Source organism: Vanacampus margaritifer, chromosome 10 (genome assembly GCF_051991255.1).
Source record: "Vanacampus margaritifer isolate UIUO_Vmar chromosome 10, RoL_Vmar_1.0, whole genome shotgun sequence".
NCBI lineage: Eukaryota > Metazoa > Chordata > Actinopteri > Syngnathiformes > Syngnathidae > Vanacampus > Vanacampus margaritifer.
The window spans coordinates 27,869,174-27,885,582 of NC_135441.1; the positions used below are offsets into that span (position 1 = coordinate 27,869,174).

At 41.5% G+C, this 16,409-nt stretch overlaps 2 protein-coding genes across 6 annotated transcripts; one reads left to right on the forward strand and one right to left on the reverse strand.

The window, feature by feature from the left end:
• Nucleotides 1-1,603: 1,603 nt before the first annotated feature.
• raly (RALY heterogeneous nuclear ribonucleoprotein) lies at nt 1,604-9,033 on the reverse strand. Of its 5 annotated transcripts, none has more exons than XM_077578934.1 (6): nt 8,905-9,033; nt 5,566-5,904; nt 4,692-4,803; nt 3,809-3,957; nt 3,473-3,589; nt 1,604-2,685 (listed from the first exon to the last, which is right to left on the reverse strand). In XM_077578934.1, the coding sequence occupies exons 2-6, from the start codon at nt 5,837-5,839 to the stop codon at nt 2,537-2,539; spliced, it is 801 nt and encodes a 266-aa protein (XP_077435060.1). In that variant the 5' UTR covers nt 5,840-5,904; nt 8,905-9,033; the 3' UTR covers nt 1,604-2,536. The 5 variants fall into 5 exon arrangements, with proteins under 5 accessions (XP_077435060.1, XP_077435059.1, XP_077435063.1 ...); XM_077578933.1 differs by lacking the exon at nt 8,905-9,033 and adding an exon at nt 6,764-6,888; XM_077578937.1 differs by lacking the exon at nt 8,905-9,033 and adding an exon at nt 6,445-6,757.
• Nucleotides 9,034-11,307: 2,274 nt separating this feature from the next.
• On the forward strand, nt 11,308-16,332 carry tmem74b (transmembrane protein 74B). The gene is made up of 4 exons (XM_077578939.1): nt 11,308-11,434; nt 12,252-12,449; nt 12,527-13,016; nt 13,883-16,332. Exons 2-3 carry the CDS (start codon nt 12,300-12,302, stop codon nt 13,004-13,006), a joined length of 630 nt encoding a protein of 209 aa, XP_077435065.1. The 5' UTR covers nt 11,308-11,434; nt 12,252-12,299; the 3' UTR covers nt 13,007-13,016; nt 13,883-16,332.
• The last annotated feature ends 77 nt before the right edge of the window (nt 16,333-16,409 follow it).

Genomic DNA, 16,409 nt, shown 5'->3' on the forward strand with positions numbered 1-16,409 from the left:
AGTCAAAGATTCCCGTCCCTGCGAGCTAGTGTCGGATAAAAACACGTTGGCTATTCATTAACGCACAGTGGACTAATCACTCATTTTTTATAAACTTCAACTACAACTTGGACTTTTACGCTGCTGAGAAATGAAAGTAGACAACTTCAAAGAGGTTATTTTTGGAGAAATATCAAAATTGTCATTTTGGATGGAAGCTATTTTTGTCAAAAATCTAAACTAATCAACAAAAACGAATAACTCATAAATACTCTCTGTGAGATGGAGCTGATTTTGTGAAAACATCATATAGAGTGAGTTTTGTGTTTTGTTTTTTTTATTAAAAATTAGTCACGGGCGCACTTGCTCCACGGTCAAGTTGCTGCTGCGTCCAGCAACACTTGAGAGGAGACATCGCGGGTTCCAGCTGGAACACATTTCCACCCCGTTTCTTCCCTCACACAGGAAATGGAAATCTCAAGTCGGAAAAAAAGAGCGAAAGTGTTGCCTGCAGAGAATCGAGTTAATTTGCGGTGGGGAAGGGTCAAGATGAAGAAGAAGATAAGGAAGAAAAAAGTACATAAGTGGAGGATCACATGCTAAGTGCGAACATGTGCTCGTATCTCACCACATCATCACCACTAAAATAAATAAAATAATCAATCACTTGCATTCCATTCTCTCATATTCCTTTTCTGTTTAATTGGATTCTTTCTTACTACTAAAGTTGAATCAATTATTTTGATATAAAATGCATTTTCACAATGACATCAAATTTCCCAAATAAAACAATGACCGACCATTCATTTGAAAGAAAAACCTCCCAATATAGCATTTCCCATCAAATTCCATGAAACAAATGGCCCTTTTTCTACTTCCTGATGCCTACAAGCGAATACTATGCTATAAATGTAGTTAACTAGACTTGACATTAACAAAATAGGGCTCATTTGATTGCAGTTTCAAATCGCTACGCCTCGATATTGACAATTGCGAGTTTACGTCTCACGACAAAATGGCGGCCGATCACCTCCGTGAAATGAAGCTTTTCGCTCATTGAAAACTTTGGCATTTGGTTTATGAGGATTATTTTGATTTCAAAATGTGTTGAAATTTCGTTTAACTACTATAACAATCTGTCTGCTTTGTATGCTAGGCAAGGGCAAAAGCAATACAATTTTGTAACTTTTCACCGTCTAAAAGGAAGCATTTGCATTGTGTTGCATTGCGCAAATATCAGAAATGCCCGGATGTTTGGAATTTTCACATAGGGCATACGGGTGGTAGGATTTTTTTTTTTTTTTAACTTGGTCGACCAAAACGCCTCCTCACGAGGCGACGTGGGTGTTTGCTTAATTGTCAGAACGAAAGCAAAATCTGCATTTGTGGGCTCACCTTGCTCGTTGGCTTTCAAGTCCAAATATTCACGCACGTCGCACTTTTCGCTTCCGCTGCTGACTTTCTCGTCCGTCGTGTGCCCCCAAACAACTCGCACGTACACGACCGCCGCTCTAAATTAACTAACGTGATACATTTCAAATACGGAAAAACTATTTACATTTGACTTCCGTAATCGGCATGAACCCCCCCCCCCCCCCCAAAAAAAAAAATAAATTCCGGTTCAGGTCACTGACAGTCGTTTTTTTGTGTCTTATAAAGCAAAGGACAACACACGCTTGTATAGCTTTCCCGCCAGTGACCTGACCCGGAAATAATTGCTTCCGGTTCGATCATTGGTAGTGTTCTTTTTGCGCACAATTAATACAAAGTTATTAGCTACGTAACAACGCTTGTCTTTTGTAAACGTAAAAAAAAATTATTACATTAAAACAACAAAAAGAGAGAGAAAAGCAAATCTTGCATATCAACTGCCATGATTCTTGTTGAAAGCTACCAACATTTTAAATTGTCATATGTAATAAATACAATCTATAATATTTTTAAACCAGCTCGTTTTTACTGTAATTTTAACATCCAATATCCTAGCCACCAACTTGCTGTGTATAGTATGTAATAATATGAGAAAATTAAACATTTTATATATAGTTTGACAATCATAACAATGTGGCCCGCAGCAAAAATGCTTTTGACACTCCAGTGACCTCAACCCAAAGGAATTCATTCATTTTATAAATCAAACTTTTTTATGTTGCTTACTTTATCACCTTGAAACCTGAAACTTAACCCGCTATAACATGGTACTGAACTTTTTTTTTCGTTTTCTGGTGTGGCGGCCATATATCGACGGCTGTGTTACTGTTCAATGTTATTTTAAGCATATGCAATAATGAAAAATAAATAAATGAATGGACGACTGGCCGCAAATGAGCCATGGGCCGGACTTTGGACACCCCTGATTTAACATCTTGAATGAAGCTAAGATGCTAACGCATTTTTGAAATGAGCAAACAAACTCAAATTGGAACACAGAACCTTTCCACTGTGGTGCAGATGTGCTCACCACTAGGCCACCGTGAAGAATTACTCATTTTCTTGCTTTCTAAAACATTTGAGTTGTCAACTATTTACTGGACACAAACAAATGAACGCGTGGGGATCAAACCAAGGACTTTCTGTTTGCGAGTCGCTCTATTTGGTGTGAGTTTTCCGTCACGGCGAGGTTGCGGTCGTCCTGGCCTTCGCACTCGTCTTCCTGGTGGGCCTCGTTGCCGTGATGTCGCCGGGACGTCGTCTGCTCCTCGTGCGCTAAAAGGCCCAAAGTCATCTTTTACATTTTTTTTTTTTTTAAAAACTTCAAAAAGTGGCTAAAAATAGACTTTGACAACTTTGACAACTTTGGCTTGTTTGTTTCTGCCATCTTTTCCTTCTTTTCCTGCCTCCCGTCCTTCCTGCTTGCTCCTCTCAGACTCTCCAGTATTGCTTTTTTTTTTTTTCTCCAGTATTGCTTTAGAAAAAATATTTCCTATTATTCCCGATAGCCACGCCTGAAAAACGTTGTCATTGACCTCAAAGTTGAGGACGCCGCGCTAATGAGCTGGCGAGGAACGTGTCTGGCAAACGTCAACGGCACGACGTGACTCACACGTTGTTGCTGTCGGCTCGTAAAACAAACTTTATGAGCCGTTTGCATCCATAAAATGGAACAACGACTCCAATAAAATGATCAAGTCATTGATGTTTAAATGCTTGTTGTGGTTCCGCAGCGTCTTTTTGCTCATCTGCATTGGAAATTAACATCGGCTGTTGTTGTATCATTTGACCTCGCTTTTTTTTCGCTTTTGGTTTTTAAAACACTTGATTTAACTTTCAAGTCACGTTGAGCCGCAGAATGTTTCTGAGAATACGGACTTTAAAGTGAGAATTCTGAGAATAAAGTGAGAATCCTACCAAACTTTTTTTCCTCTCTTCACTGGCCCAAATCCTCTTCTGTAAGCATGTGTGTGTGTCACTTGTGTTTGTAGTGTGTACGTGCACGTGCCACCCGTGTCGCTAGTATGTGTGTGCGCCACCTGTATGTATACATGCATGTCACCTGTGTCTCTGCCGTGTGCGTGTTGCGTGATGCGTTCCAGGCGTCCCAGCAGCGCGTCAATGTTTTCTTTTATTTGAGTCAACTGACACTTGATGACCTGCAGCTGAACCGCTCGCCCTGTGCGCGCGTGCACACATACACACACACACACACACACACACACACAAGCGCGCGCACACACACACACACACACACGCGCACACACACACACACACACACACACACACACACACACACACACACACACACACACACACACACACACACACACACACACACGAGAAAAAGACTTGTGATTGGCTGCAAAAGTTTTGTCAACGTAAGTCGTAGCGCCACCTGTTGCCCTGGCGTGGTTGCTGCTCTGTGGCAGCAGTCGGGCAGGAAGGGACGACAGCCTCCGGACACCAGGGGGCGACATCCGCGCCCACTTGACGGGCACCACGCGGCCACCTGGTGGTGACGCTCGTCTCTGGAAATGGAACAAGCTGGACATGGACACGCAAATGAAAAAAAAAAAGAAAAAAATATATACATGTATATATTTTTTTTATTTTTTTATTAGAGATGTTAAAGGATTACATTTCTTAATCATGATTAATCACTTAACTAAAAAGGCTTTTTATCAATATTTTTCACTCGCCAAATATGAAGATCACCTGTTATGTGTTAATTCTTTTGACATATATTATGAGGATGTCTTTTTTTGATCCACTGCACACACTCATCTTCCTTCTTTTTTTTTTAAATCAGTTAATTATTTGCATGGGGAAAAAATGGCCCCAATAGTTTGATATGAACAAAATTCTGAATGTCATAAGCAAACATTTCTCAAAATCCTTAACTTTAATGCATGTCGTTATGTTTATTGCTCAAACACAGTCTGTGCTACATTTAACGTAATCATTCGCTGTCAGCTAAAGGATCATCAGCGCTCAAAATGAATAAATTAATACATGATTAATGCAATATTTTTGGGGGTGATTAATCAATGAGTTAAAGCTTTAACTTTGACAGCACTAATATTTATGCACACACAAGCCATAAATTCTGTTGGTTGCATGGAGCTTTTGCGCCCCCTGCTGGAAGAGACACACTCCAAAGGACTGCATCTCAAATGTGGAAGGAATATTTGCCACAATTCTCATTATAAAAATAACAATCAAACATTCAAATCATCATCATCATCATCATCATCATCATCATGCTGCTGCTTTCTTACCTGTCGTCCAAATCTTCTGCAAAGTGATGGCAGTGCAAGTGGTAGAGTGACGCGATTGGTCGCTTGGCAGGTTTGTCTGCTTTGGGTTTGGGCTCTCCCGCCATGTTGATGTCTGCGAGGATGATGAGGAGACAAACTGATGGCATCACACAAGTTTTTTTTTTTTTAATGACAGCATTTTGTGTGCACATTCTATCAGTTAGGCCACTGAAGATGTCAAAATCAATTGCTTAATCGACATATAATCAATAACCAAATGAATTGTTAATTATTTTAATAATTGAGTAATTGTTTGGAGCCATTTTTAAATTTGAAATTGTCCAAATCGTCTGATTTCAACATCGCAACAGTAATTGTTGACTGATTTGTGCAGCCCTTCATGAAAGAAGATTGATGATCTAAATGTCTTTCATCAAAATAAGACATCTGCAAACATCTGTTTCACTTTAGAAAACAATGACCAAACTGGTAAAAAAGAAATAGAAAATTGTAATCACTATACGAATACAAAGTATAAAATAAACAACAATCAATGTTTAATAAACATTAATCAGGGGAAAATGTATTTTGTAATATACTTAAATGCCAAATTACAATGAACCTGTTTAATCGATTAATCGATTGAATAATCGATAGATTAATCGAATCTAAAAATATTTGACAGCACTATTGGCCACCATGCAAATGAATTTCTTGTCAGTTGGTTTCTTGTGCCACACGAAATGCTAAATGTTAAGTATTGTTTTTAATGGGGGCCGGTTCCTGTTGTGGCGGGGGCCACCCCCCAAAAACGGGATCCGCGTCGGCCTCTGAGACGTGAACGAGGCTCGCTTGTCGTTTGGAAAAGCTCCTTTGTCGGCGTGCGGCGACTCACCGAGCGTTTGTCCGGCCAGGACGCGTCCGTTGTGTCCGGCGACGGCGGCGCGGGCGTGGCCCTGCTTGGCGTACTGCACGAAGGCGTAGCCCTTGTGCACGGAGCAGCCCAGCACGCGGCCGTACTGCGAGAAGACGGCCTCCACGTCCCGCTTGCTCAACAGCGCCGTCTTCAGGTTGCCGATGAACACGCGCGACTTGATGGACTTGGCGTCGCGCTTGTTGGTCACGTTGCTGCTCGGCGCCGGCAGGGACATGATGCCGGGCAGGGACATGATGCCGGGCGGCGACGGCCAGATGATGACAACGATGATGATGATGATGATGATGGCGAGAACGGCTGCAGAAAACCAGAATGTCAGAAAGATTGAGACGACTCTTTGCTATCGATTCCATGTGCAGCCAAACTGCATTGACAAATCCAGAATTTTCAAGTTAGTATTGATTAAAAAAAAGAAGTGAGTCCGACATTTGACATCATCATGTTGTGAGTTCTGTTGCAAAATGAGCAACAAAACGGCAAAGAAAAAGAAAAATAGTTGAGAGGAAAGTAGAGCTGCCAAACGATTCATTTTTTAAAATCAGATGAATCACACCTTAGAATTTTGATCAAACACAATTAATCACTTTGTTAAAAAGCTTTTTATCAACATTTGCCCACCAAATTTGAAGAGCACTTGTTATATGTTAATTCTTTCGACATTTAATGTTATGAGGATGTCTTCAACATTTTTTGATCCACTGCACACTCTCATCCTCCTCTTTTTCTCTTTTTTTCCTTTGTTATCAAAGAAACATTCATCAACAAACCTTGACACAGCCAAGCATATCTAATTCAATCAAGCATTTCACAACAGTATTGAAGTCGTCTTTCACTCACGTCCAATAAGTCCGTCTTCATCTGCAATTTAGCAGTCATGTATTCCATCGTGTACATTTGTTTCAATCTCAAAGTCTATTCGGCTTCCGTTGGTGGAGGTTTAGGATTCAGAATCGATGTTCAATTCAAAATGATTTGATTGACAATAAATTCTGCTTCAATTGATTGATGAGCAAAGAATCGTCTTGATCTGTTCCAGTGTGACTTGCTAATGCTAATTAGCGCGCTACTCGTGGCACTTTTACCACTCAAAAGAACGGCTGCAAATACAAAACGCTTCCGGAATGTTTAGAGAGAAGCATCGCTTAACATGACTCACCGGCATCGGCTCTTCCTACGCTGCAAAAAAACAACAACTTTAATTGGCATAACTTGATGGTGACTTTTTCCTTCTACTCTCTAATGAGGCTACAACTTAACATTGTATCAGAACCACACTGCCCCTAAGTGGCCAAATGGGGTACAACATGAACATCGTTCCCAGTAAAGGCACACACAAACAAGGGCAAGACAGTATAAGATCATTTCAATAAAATTGATTTGGGGACATTTAAAATTGATTCTCAATTATACTAAATGAGGATTGTGATTCTTATGAGAATCAATTTTTTTTTGCCACACCCCTAATCAGTAGCATGTCTTTTAAAATGAACTGAACATTTAAATAAATAATTTCCTGAGATTAAAATGGTTTTAAATTTACCTTATATCGGCCGTCAGATTTTTTTTTTTTTTAAAGGTCGATACCGATATTTGTTAAATTGCCCAATGTTGGCATTATTAGTCATTGTATTCATATTTATACCGTAAAAGTATACGTGTTCAAAATAAATTTGAAAAAAAAATCACAGAAAGTTTGATGTCATAGTACACGTACACTCACACAGGAAGCGCAAGACGTAAACATGGGCAGCCATTTTGAAAAAGCGAGTGCAATGGAATCAGGAGGTCAAGACGATCAACAAAGACTTTCTTGTTCCTGCAGTGACATTAAAGACAAAATGTGCTTGAAAGAACATTGTTGAAATTGTCCCTTTGATTTGCGCCTCCATTAGACGCTTTCAGCCCGCTAAGTGCCGTCGCGCTTTCAACATCAGACGCAGAGCGCATCGGGTTTTGGGGGGGGGACGCTTTGTAAGATATCAAAATGTCGGGAAAATACTCAGCTCCACTCTGAAATGAAAAACATTCTTCCCTCGTTTATCGCTGGGGAGACGTTCCCAAAAATAAACACAATAAGTGAAATAGGCAAAGTATCATTTGGTTTTATTTTGGACATTTATTAAATATGATATGAATAGCAATATCAGATCGGGACACCTCTAACAGTTACACTATTGTAAAAACTAAAAACTTGCACTTCCCCCAAAAAAAATCTGCAAAAGGTGAAGGGAAGAACGCGTTTGGCTTTTGAAGCTCAACAAATTGACGCATTAAAATGGAGAACACAAAAAGGAGGTTTTAGAAATGTCATCTCGTTTTAATAAAGATTACAATAGCACTTTGGAGATTTACAACAACCACTTAGCATTCCCTTTCAGTCCAATAGCGCAATGCTAATGCTAAATAGTAGGCGTGTGCCAAAAAAATCCATTCTCTTAAGAATCGCTTTTCTCATTTGAAAAGCGATTTGAAATGACCCAAAATCTTTTTATTGAGATTATCTTATACTGTCTTGTCCTTGTTTGTGTGTGCCTTTATTGGGAGTGCCGTTCATGTTGTACCCAATTTGGCCACTTAGGGGCAGTGTGGTTCTGATACATTGTTAAGTTGTAGCCTCATTAGAGAGTAGAAGGAAAAAGTCACCATCAAGTTATGCCAATACAAGTTTTTTTTTTTTTTTTTTTTTTGCAGTGTAGGAAGAGAATTTGCCTAAATCCTCTCCTCGTGATTTTTATGTTTCCTGAGAAATCTGGAGAGAAAAAAAATGACGTAAATGACAACATTGTTATTGTCATTTGTTTGAATAGGAAAAGACCAAATTCCTTTGCACGTTTATCAAAACGCGTTTGAGAAGAAGCCGCTTGCTTCTCGCGGCTGACTCGCCTGCAGCTTCAAATGCTGCTGCTTCCTTTTCTTTCTTTCTTTCTTTCTTTCTTCCCAACAGGAATCGATAAGCGCAATCGGCAGGCAAACAAACAAGGAAGGAAATTGCCTCCAAGCACTTCTCAAAAATACGTTTTTCTTACATTTATTTAAACTAGTTTTATTTTTAATTGTAATAAAGGTTTTGAAATCATTTTCATAAACATGTATTCTGTATTTCTCTATTGCATTCATTTATTCTCACTTGCATTTATTTGGCTTGAATTTCAAGTCATTTCATTCTTCTCATGAAATCAAAAGTCGACTCAGCAGAACGTTGATCAAAACAATCATGACGCGACTTTTCTTCTTTTTTTTCAGTCTCGTGATCCATCGCAGCAGAAAATCAAAGCTTTAAGAGTCGACGGGACAAACCTTTGCGAGGAGGCGATGAAGAGGAGGACGGCGGGCGGGATGTGATGCTACTCAGCGGGTGGTCCTGATGATGAGGATGATGATGATGAAGAGGAGGAGACAGACGCCTGCGTCACACCATGACGAGAAGCACATTTATTTGGGAACTGGAATCTTTACATAATATGATATAAATAATATTATAAATATATAATATATTATATGATATATAAAAAATGGACATTTCAATTCATTTCAAAAGAGAAAGATGATTTGAGATGCAATAAGAATTTGTAACAAAAATATTTTTACCATCCCCTTTTTATTTGACCATTTCTGACTGAACCACCTTCACAACGGGAACTCCTGCAGACTGGATTCGGGTTCGAATTTCCTGCCCTCTGTCTGCGGATGTGACCTCATGTGCACGTCGTGTACATGAAGAAGATTGCGTGCAGTTTCATTCTTTGGCCACATGTGGCAGTAGCGATTGGAAATGGCGTTTTCTGCCTTGAGTGGCTTTCAGGCACCATTTGGAGAACTTCAAACATTTCATCGAGATCATTTCGTTTTCCTTTACATTCCATTGTTCTATTGAGATTATTCTTTGGGTACAACAGATGGAAATAAGCGTATTGGTAAATCTGGTGCCGCCATCTTTAAATGTGACGGCACATTGTCCTTTAAATAAGTTAAACTTAAGGGAAAAAAACATCCTCCAACATTTAATTGAAGTGAAAGAGTTGCACATTTTCACACCCAGATCCAAAGTCACAAGAGTAAATGTTGACAGCATGAACCATAAACACACGCGCGCGCACGCACGCACGCACGATAAGAAGATTTGGACTAACTTGAAATGAAAAATGTCCCACAATGATTGTTTTTCCTTTCAAGTGTTTTGTTTGGCGCGAGTCGCTTGAGTGCAGGCTCAAGGAAAGCCCATTTTCACATTGAAAGCTTCAAAGGAACAACTTACTTGCGTGTGCGCACGTGTTTGTGCTTGCAATGTAAATGAAGATTCAGCAAAGGTGTCGCTTCTCGTCTGAAATCTCACACAAGCACCTTATCAATAATTGTGTGTGAGAAGAAAGCTCCTGAGGGAACACTCCGTTACACACGCGGCAAGCAATTAGCACCAATGCTGTCGACAGCTGACTGACTGATGGTGTACACACACACACACACACACACACACACGCACGCACACACACGCCGCTCGGTTGTTAGCACTGGTGCGAATACGCATCGGCAGCCATCGAGTCAACACAGCAACAAACGTGAAGACTTGCAATGAGTTTGCGTGCAAACGATCAATATTTCCAGGCGCAATAACCTTTGACATTTGCGGCATCTCCGCGACTCCATCAAAGGAATAGCAAATGTGACGATGAGCACTCGCGACGCCGGCCATGAATAATCGACGCGGTTAGCGCCCGCTAACGCCATTAGCGTCACGTCGCGGCGATTACGCTTCATCCGTCAGATGAATTATTGCATTCCAAGATGACCAACCTCAAAACATTCCACTTTCTACTTCTTTTTTTAAAAAAACTTTTTTCTCAACATTACTGTAACTTTCTGCAAGTGGAACGTAAAAGGAAGTCAAATATGAGGTTCCACGAGTACCAAAAATATGTCTTTGCGCCTACGTCTGTGTTTATCGAACATTGAACTGTCCTTGTGTCCATGCGAGGTGTGTCTGCTTTGTCCCGAGGAGTCGAGGACGCCATGCTACGCTAGCTCCGATCTAAAAAGTACGTTACGCCCCATTAACGTAACGTAAACGCACTTTGTGGATTGGAGCTAGCGTAGCATGGCGTTCTCGGCCAACGGAACTCTCCCATCCCATCCGGACGCTAGAGTACCAAGTACGGGAGCCGCGCCGGCTGTCATCGCAGGTACCAAAGCACAGCCACGTTGTCAAAATGGCGCATCCAGCGGACACAAGGTAACAACAGGTAGCAACGAGCACCAGCATAAGCACGTAGCATATGCATGTAGCACACCTAGCATGGACAGTTGAACCTTCGATAGACACGGACATATGTCACGTCACATGCCCAGACACGCTGGGCAAATGAGTCAAACATTTACAACTTTTCCATTACTTATACTTTATATAATGTATATATATTAAAACAAATAAAAATGTGTCGGTGTAAGAATAATAATACTTTTTTTTTTTAAACACTTGGGAAGCTCAAATTAGCATTGATTGAATAATTAAATGACATGAAATATTAAACGTGTATATAATGTATGCATAATGTTAAAACGTGAGCACGCAGAACTTTTCTGTGGGCTCAATCAAGTGTTCTTTTGGGTTGTGCTTGAATTATTTTAGGATCGGAAGTATCCTCTGAGTAGGTGCGCGAGCGTGCCCTCTGGCGGCCAGCGTCGGTATAACAGCATGCAGCCTCCTGTGCGCATGCGCGGTACTCCGAGCTCTTCCCCCTTTCCTCCCGTCTTTCCTCCTCCTCCTCCTCCTCCTCCTCCTCCTCCTCCTCCTCTTGTCGTCCATCCATCCTCCTTTCCGCACCACCGCCAGGTAAAAACTTGTTCCGTTTTGCTCCGTTTGTCACCGTCCGGTCGTGACGACGCGTCACGCGTGTTCGTATTCGGCGTGTGATTGATTATGTCTCAATTGGAGGCCCGCCCGACGATGCGCGCGCGCGCGCGCGTTAGTGCAGTCACGTCAACGACGTCGTCGCAAGGTCGCGCGCGCCACTCGCCCCGTGCGCATGCGCGTGAGCATTGAAACAGTGGAGGTTTAATGAATATGACGATATGAAAGTTGATTTTGTTGTTGGAACTCAGAACGTAAAAAGCACATAAATGCTTGATTTCATTTTCCAACATAAAAATTAGGTTTCTGATTAATTTATGACATTTATGAATATGCCAATAGTATAAGAGCATGTATTTTGGTCATCGATGCCAAACATTATTATTTCAAACCAATTTGTTTTGTATTATAGCCTGTATATTAATTGCTTTAATGCATAATTTCCCTTCATTTCTTTTTGTTGTAATTTTTGCATTTGAAAATACGTGAATAGTAATTATTAGTCATAATAAACATTTTAACATTCTTGTAATGAAAAACAACGTTTTGGATGTACACATATTTTCTGTGTTAGTGTCAACATCAATAATTAGCTGAAATTTGATCATTTTCAAATGTTATTCAAGTGTAAAAATAAGTGAACCACTGTTGACCCAAGAAAAAGGGCAGGAAATTGGATTCTGCTACCGCAGCTAATGTTTGCGTTGTCATAGAAACCAAACTGGTTAGCGAGCGTGGTTGCCACTAAAAATGCAAATGCGAACAGTAATGTGGATGATGATGATGTCACCGTGTCCAGTGAGGAAAATGCCGATTGGTCGAGGCGAGACGCCACAATCGCTTTTCCATGGACTGGTCACTGGACGTCGTAGAACTCGGCGAGCTGCCCAACGCCAACAAGGCTAGCGACGTTGGCCGAGGCTTCAGCAACGCTTCGTACCGCCACGACGGCGAGCAGCAACGCCACCAGGAGGCCGCCGCCTCGGGAACATGCAAGGTTCTTCTTCTTCTCTCATTCTTGGGGGGGGATACACACTGGATCGTCAATCCGCGTTGGTTTTGTTCTTCCTCCAGGACTCGGCGGTTCCATCCGGCGAGGATGACGACGCGGTCCGGGACTCCGGCGCCGACCGGCGCTCGTCCGACCCGGGCCTGACCCTGGCCGTGGTGCTGCTGCTGAGCGGCATCGCCTTGGTCCTGGTGGCCTACGCCGTCCCCAGGGAGGCCCGCGTGGACCGGGACGCCGTGTCGGCCCGGCAGATGGAGCAGCTGGAGCTGTACTACGCCCGGCTGGGCTCGCACCTGGACAAGTGCATCATCGCCGGCCTGGGGCTGCTCACCCTGGGCGGGATGTTCCTGTCCCTGCTCCTCATGGCCTCCGTGTGCCGGGGCCACGCCGCCCTGCTGCCGCACTGCCGGCGCCGGCGCTGGGCGCCCTTCGTCCGGCCCAAGAGGACGTACGGCTCCGTCAACATGAGGATGAAGCAGCTGGCCGCCGGCGAGGACCCGCCCCCCGGGACCGACCAGCCGGGACCCGCGCCGCCGGCCGAGTGACGCTGAGCGGGTGAGAGTTGGACGGATGCTCCACGGTTGATGTTGGCGTCTGTGTCAGGGACCGTCCGCAAATGACAGATTTCGGGGTGACGTGTTTGACAAATCACCCTAAAGATGAATTTGACGATTTGAAAAATGGGCAGACACGTTATTTCATGTTAAAGATTAGATTAGTTCTTAATATGAGCACTGAGCTGTCACCAACATCTTCCAAATGTAATGATGCCATCTAGTGGCAGATATATCGACCTCAACACAAATCAATATCACACGTTTTTTTTTACAGCACAGTACATCTTTTTCATTTAAACTTAAATTCATAAATTATTATGAAATTTCTGTATCAATGACTAAAAGATGCAGTTGTATTTCTATTAGTTTAAAAAAAATTGATTGTACATTTAGAACAGATATAAAATTTGCGATGAATTGTGAGTTAACTATGTGATTAATTACGACAATAATGCCGTAGCAGCAAATGGTTGCACTTTGCATACTACTGCTGAAAATGTGCTGATCTTTCTCATTATGGGGGGAAAAAAAAGAAGATATTTCAAAATGAATGAAAACATCTTTTCTCATTCTGATTGCTGTCGTCGTCTTACAACAGCTCAAAATGTCATCAGATCTGTCCTTCATGGGAGACAATAAAAAGCCAGCAAGTCAGCTTGTGACGATTTTTGTCATTTCAATGTCTCCGATTCCCCCATCGTGAAAAACATCAGCACGTTTTCAGCTGTAGAAAGCAAAGATCGACCATTTCGGGCTACTACGGCGTTCGAAATGAAGGAAATGGAAAAAGACAAAACTACTTTGATTTGATTCACACTCATCTGTCCTACTTCATGATGTCACTCTGCAACATGTCATTTGCAGACAGTCCCTAAGACAGACGGCGAGCGGGAACCTCAAACATGGAACATCCCAGACAACTTTTGGCCGCCGCCGCTACCAGCAGGCCATCGGCGATACGCCACGCGCGCTCAAAGTCTTGGGGACGCCGGCCCACTGCCATGGAAACCTTTGGATGGAAATTGGAGACGACGGCTCGCCACACAAAACGCCAAAACCAGGGCAGAATTTCAATGCAAGTGTTGCAACGGCAACAAAGTGCAGAAAATGCGCAATTTGGGAGGGAAATGGGACAAAATTGTCATCATTCCAACCAAAGGGGGGAAAACGCATTATCTGGAATTTGGACAAAAATGCAAGTCAAGAAATTGCACTCATTTGGAAAAATTGAAGAATAATTTAGGAAAGACCAAAAAAGTGACAAGATTGGGAGGGAGGCAAATATAGCAAGAAGGTAAAAAAAATGGAGGTAGTTTGGACAAAAAACGTGCAATATGGTAGAAAAATGGTGCGAGGGGAGACTTGACTAAATATTGCGTATCAAGACAAAAAAAATGTTGGAATGAAGGAAAAAAATGGGCTTTTGTCAACAACAAAAAGTGAGCGAGAGAATGTGAAAATCTTGGACAGAAGAAGTTTGAGGGGAAAAAAAGGATTGGAACAAAAAGAAAAAAAAATGTCCCCCCAAAAAAGTGAGCAAATGTGAAATGTTTGGGGGGGAAAAGTATTGAAATGCAAAACCTTAAAAAAAAAAGTATTGGGACACCCGCTGGGAGGCAAAAAGTTTTGGACGATGAAGCAATTTGCTTTGAAAAAAATTAAGAAAAATGTGTCAAAGTTGGGGCGGCCAAAAGTATTTGGACACGTTAGTGAAGAAAAATGTGGAATTTGGACAAAAGAATTGGGACACCAACAGGAAGTGACCGTTTTGGGAATTTAAAGTGGAAAAGGTCTTAATGAGAACTTTTTGTTCATTTTGAGCAGACGTTGACGTGGATTGGTTGCGGGTCCCAAAACTTTTGTCTGGCCGTTTTGTTGCCGTCCTGACGAGGCAACTCGCCGTCAGACTGTTTGACCGGCAAACACCGTGAAGACCTCATCCTGACGCAAGCGTTTTGGGGTCAAAAGCCGCAAATGACCTTGACATCGGAAATCCGTCGTCTTGGTTCGGCACAAATATGGAGGCTTGCTGTTGTTGGTGTCATGTCGTGTATGCTGCTGCCACGGCAGAATAAAGAAGAAAAAAAAAGGAGAGAAAGTTTGAGACACTCGCAGGTTTTGTTTCAATATTTTTAACGTTATCATTTTCAAAAACGGATATTGAATGCATATGATCATTTTTGACATTTTTTTTCCCGGTGTTTGTAAAACAAACCAAATAACACAAATCAGGGTTTAGTCATTGAACCCATTTGAACGTGGGTTCAATTATATGCAGATTTGCGCTAATTATTCACAGAGCGGCCCGATCCCGATCTACCTAGCGACCATGTTGTCATCTGATTGGATATATTAACGCAAATTTCACATTAAAACAATTAATTTCAAGTTTCACCTTTCAATGGGATCCATTTTGAGACTTTGAACTTGCGTCGCCGCCGCCAACTGAACGGGAAGGAATTGCTTGGTCACGTTTTGCTAAATGCGTCAAACTAATCACATTCAAACCTTTTTTTTCCCTGCTGTGGCAGCGATACGCTCTCGTATATGAAAAGGTACGATTAGCCTTAAGAAACCTCACATTCATCTAACAGCAAAGTTTGTGTATAATGGAAACGTTCACACCTCAGACGCAGCAACTCCATTTTATAAATGTATGAGGAACTTAAAATGTTTCAAAGCGATGTGAAAGTTGAACCTTGTTCCAGATTTCTTTTCTTGTTCCAGATTTCTTTTCTTGTTCCACCATCCAAACGTTGATGCTTTCACTCACCACTTTACGACTGTCATTAAAACAACAAGATCAAAAATAAAGCAATCAATTGTTGTCGATAAAGCTAATGCTAGCAGGCTAGCGCATAGCATGCTAACACACCCGGAAGCCATTTTTTGCTCTTTTGTTTGTGAAAACGAGCTCACGATAGCGAAGAAGCAAAAATGTTGACGTCTGACGTAATTCTTTTCAGGAGAAAAGTTGACTTTTTCAGCAGGACATTGACACAGAGGTCAGAGGTCATTTTCCGATATATACTTGGCAAGATTACAAAATAGCGTCAAGTAACGTAAATAATTGAATACGGCCGCCAAAATGATTCTTAAAAAGCTTTTTTTCTCTATTATGTGTATAATAGGCTAACCCGATTGATAATAATAAGAATGAATCAAGATTCCAAACATAGCAATAAAGTGTAAATTTTTTTCAATCCGGTTTCCCGTAAATGAAGATCTTAACAGTATTTTGAAAATGAGGTTTCCCAAATTTTTGTCCTTGCACTGTACGCTTTTTTAGTCCTTTCAGTAAGCTATTTTTGTTTTGTGTTTTTAAACAAAAAAAAATCTTCCGCCAAAATCAATTTTGCTGATTTTTCTCTGTTGTAAAGCTAAACAAGCA

Bases quoted from the DNA above. Each gene is read 5' to 3' on its own strand.
- raly (XM_077578934.1), bottom strand. From the start codon at position 5,839: ATGTCCCTGCCCGGCATCATGTCCCTGCCGGCGCCGAGCAGCAACGTG. The intron at 3,958-4,691 runs GTAAGAAAGCAG...GTCCATGTCCAG, and splicing joins GCAGAAGATTTGGACGACAG to CTTGTTCCATTTCCAGAGAC. The intron at 2,686-3,472 runs GTGACATGCATG...TGGGCCTTTTAG, and splicing joins CGCACACGGCAGAGACACAG to CGCACGAGGAGCAGACGACG.
- tmem74b (XM_077578939.1), top strand. From the start codon at position 12,300: ATGGACTGGTCACTGGACGTCGTAGAACTCGGCGAGCTGCCCAACGCC. The intron at 12,450-12,526 runs GTTCTTCTTCTT...TTCTTCCTCCAG, and splicing joins CCGCCTCGGGAACATGCAAG to GACTCGGCGGTTCCATCCGG.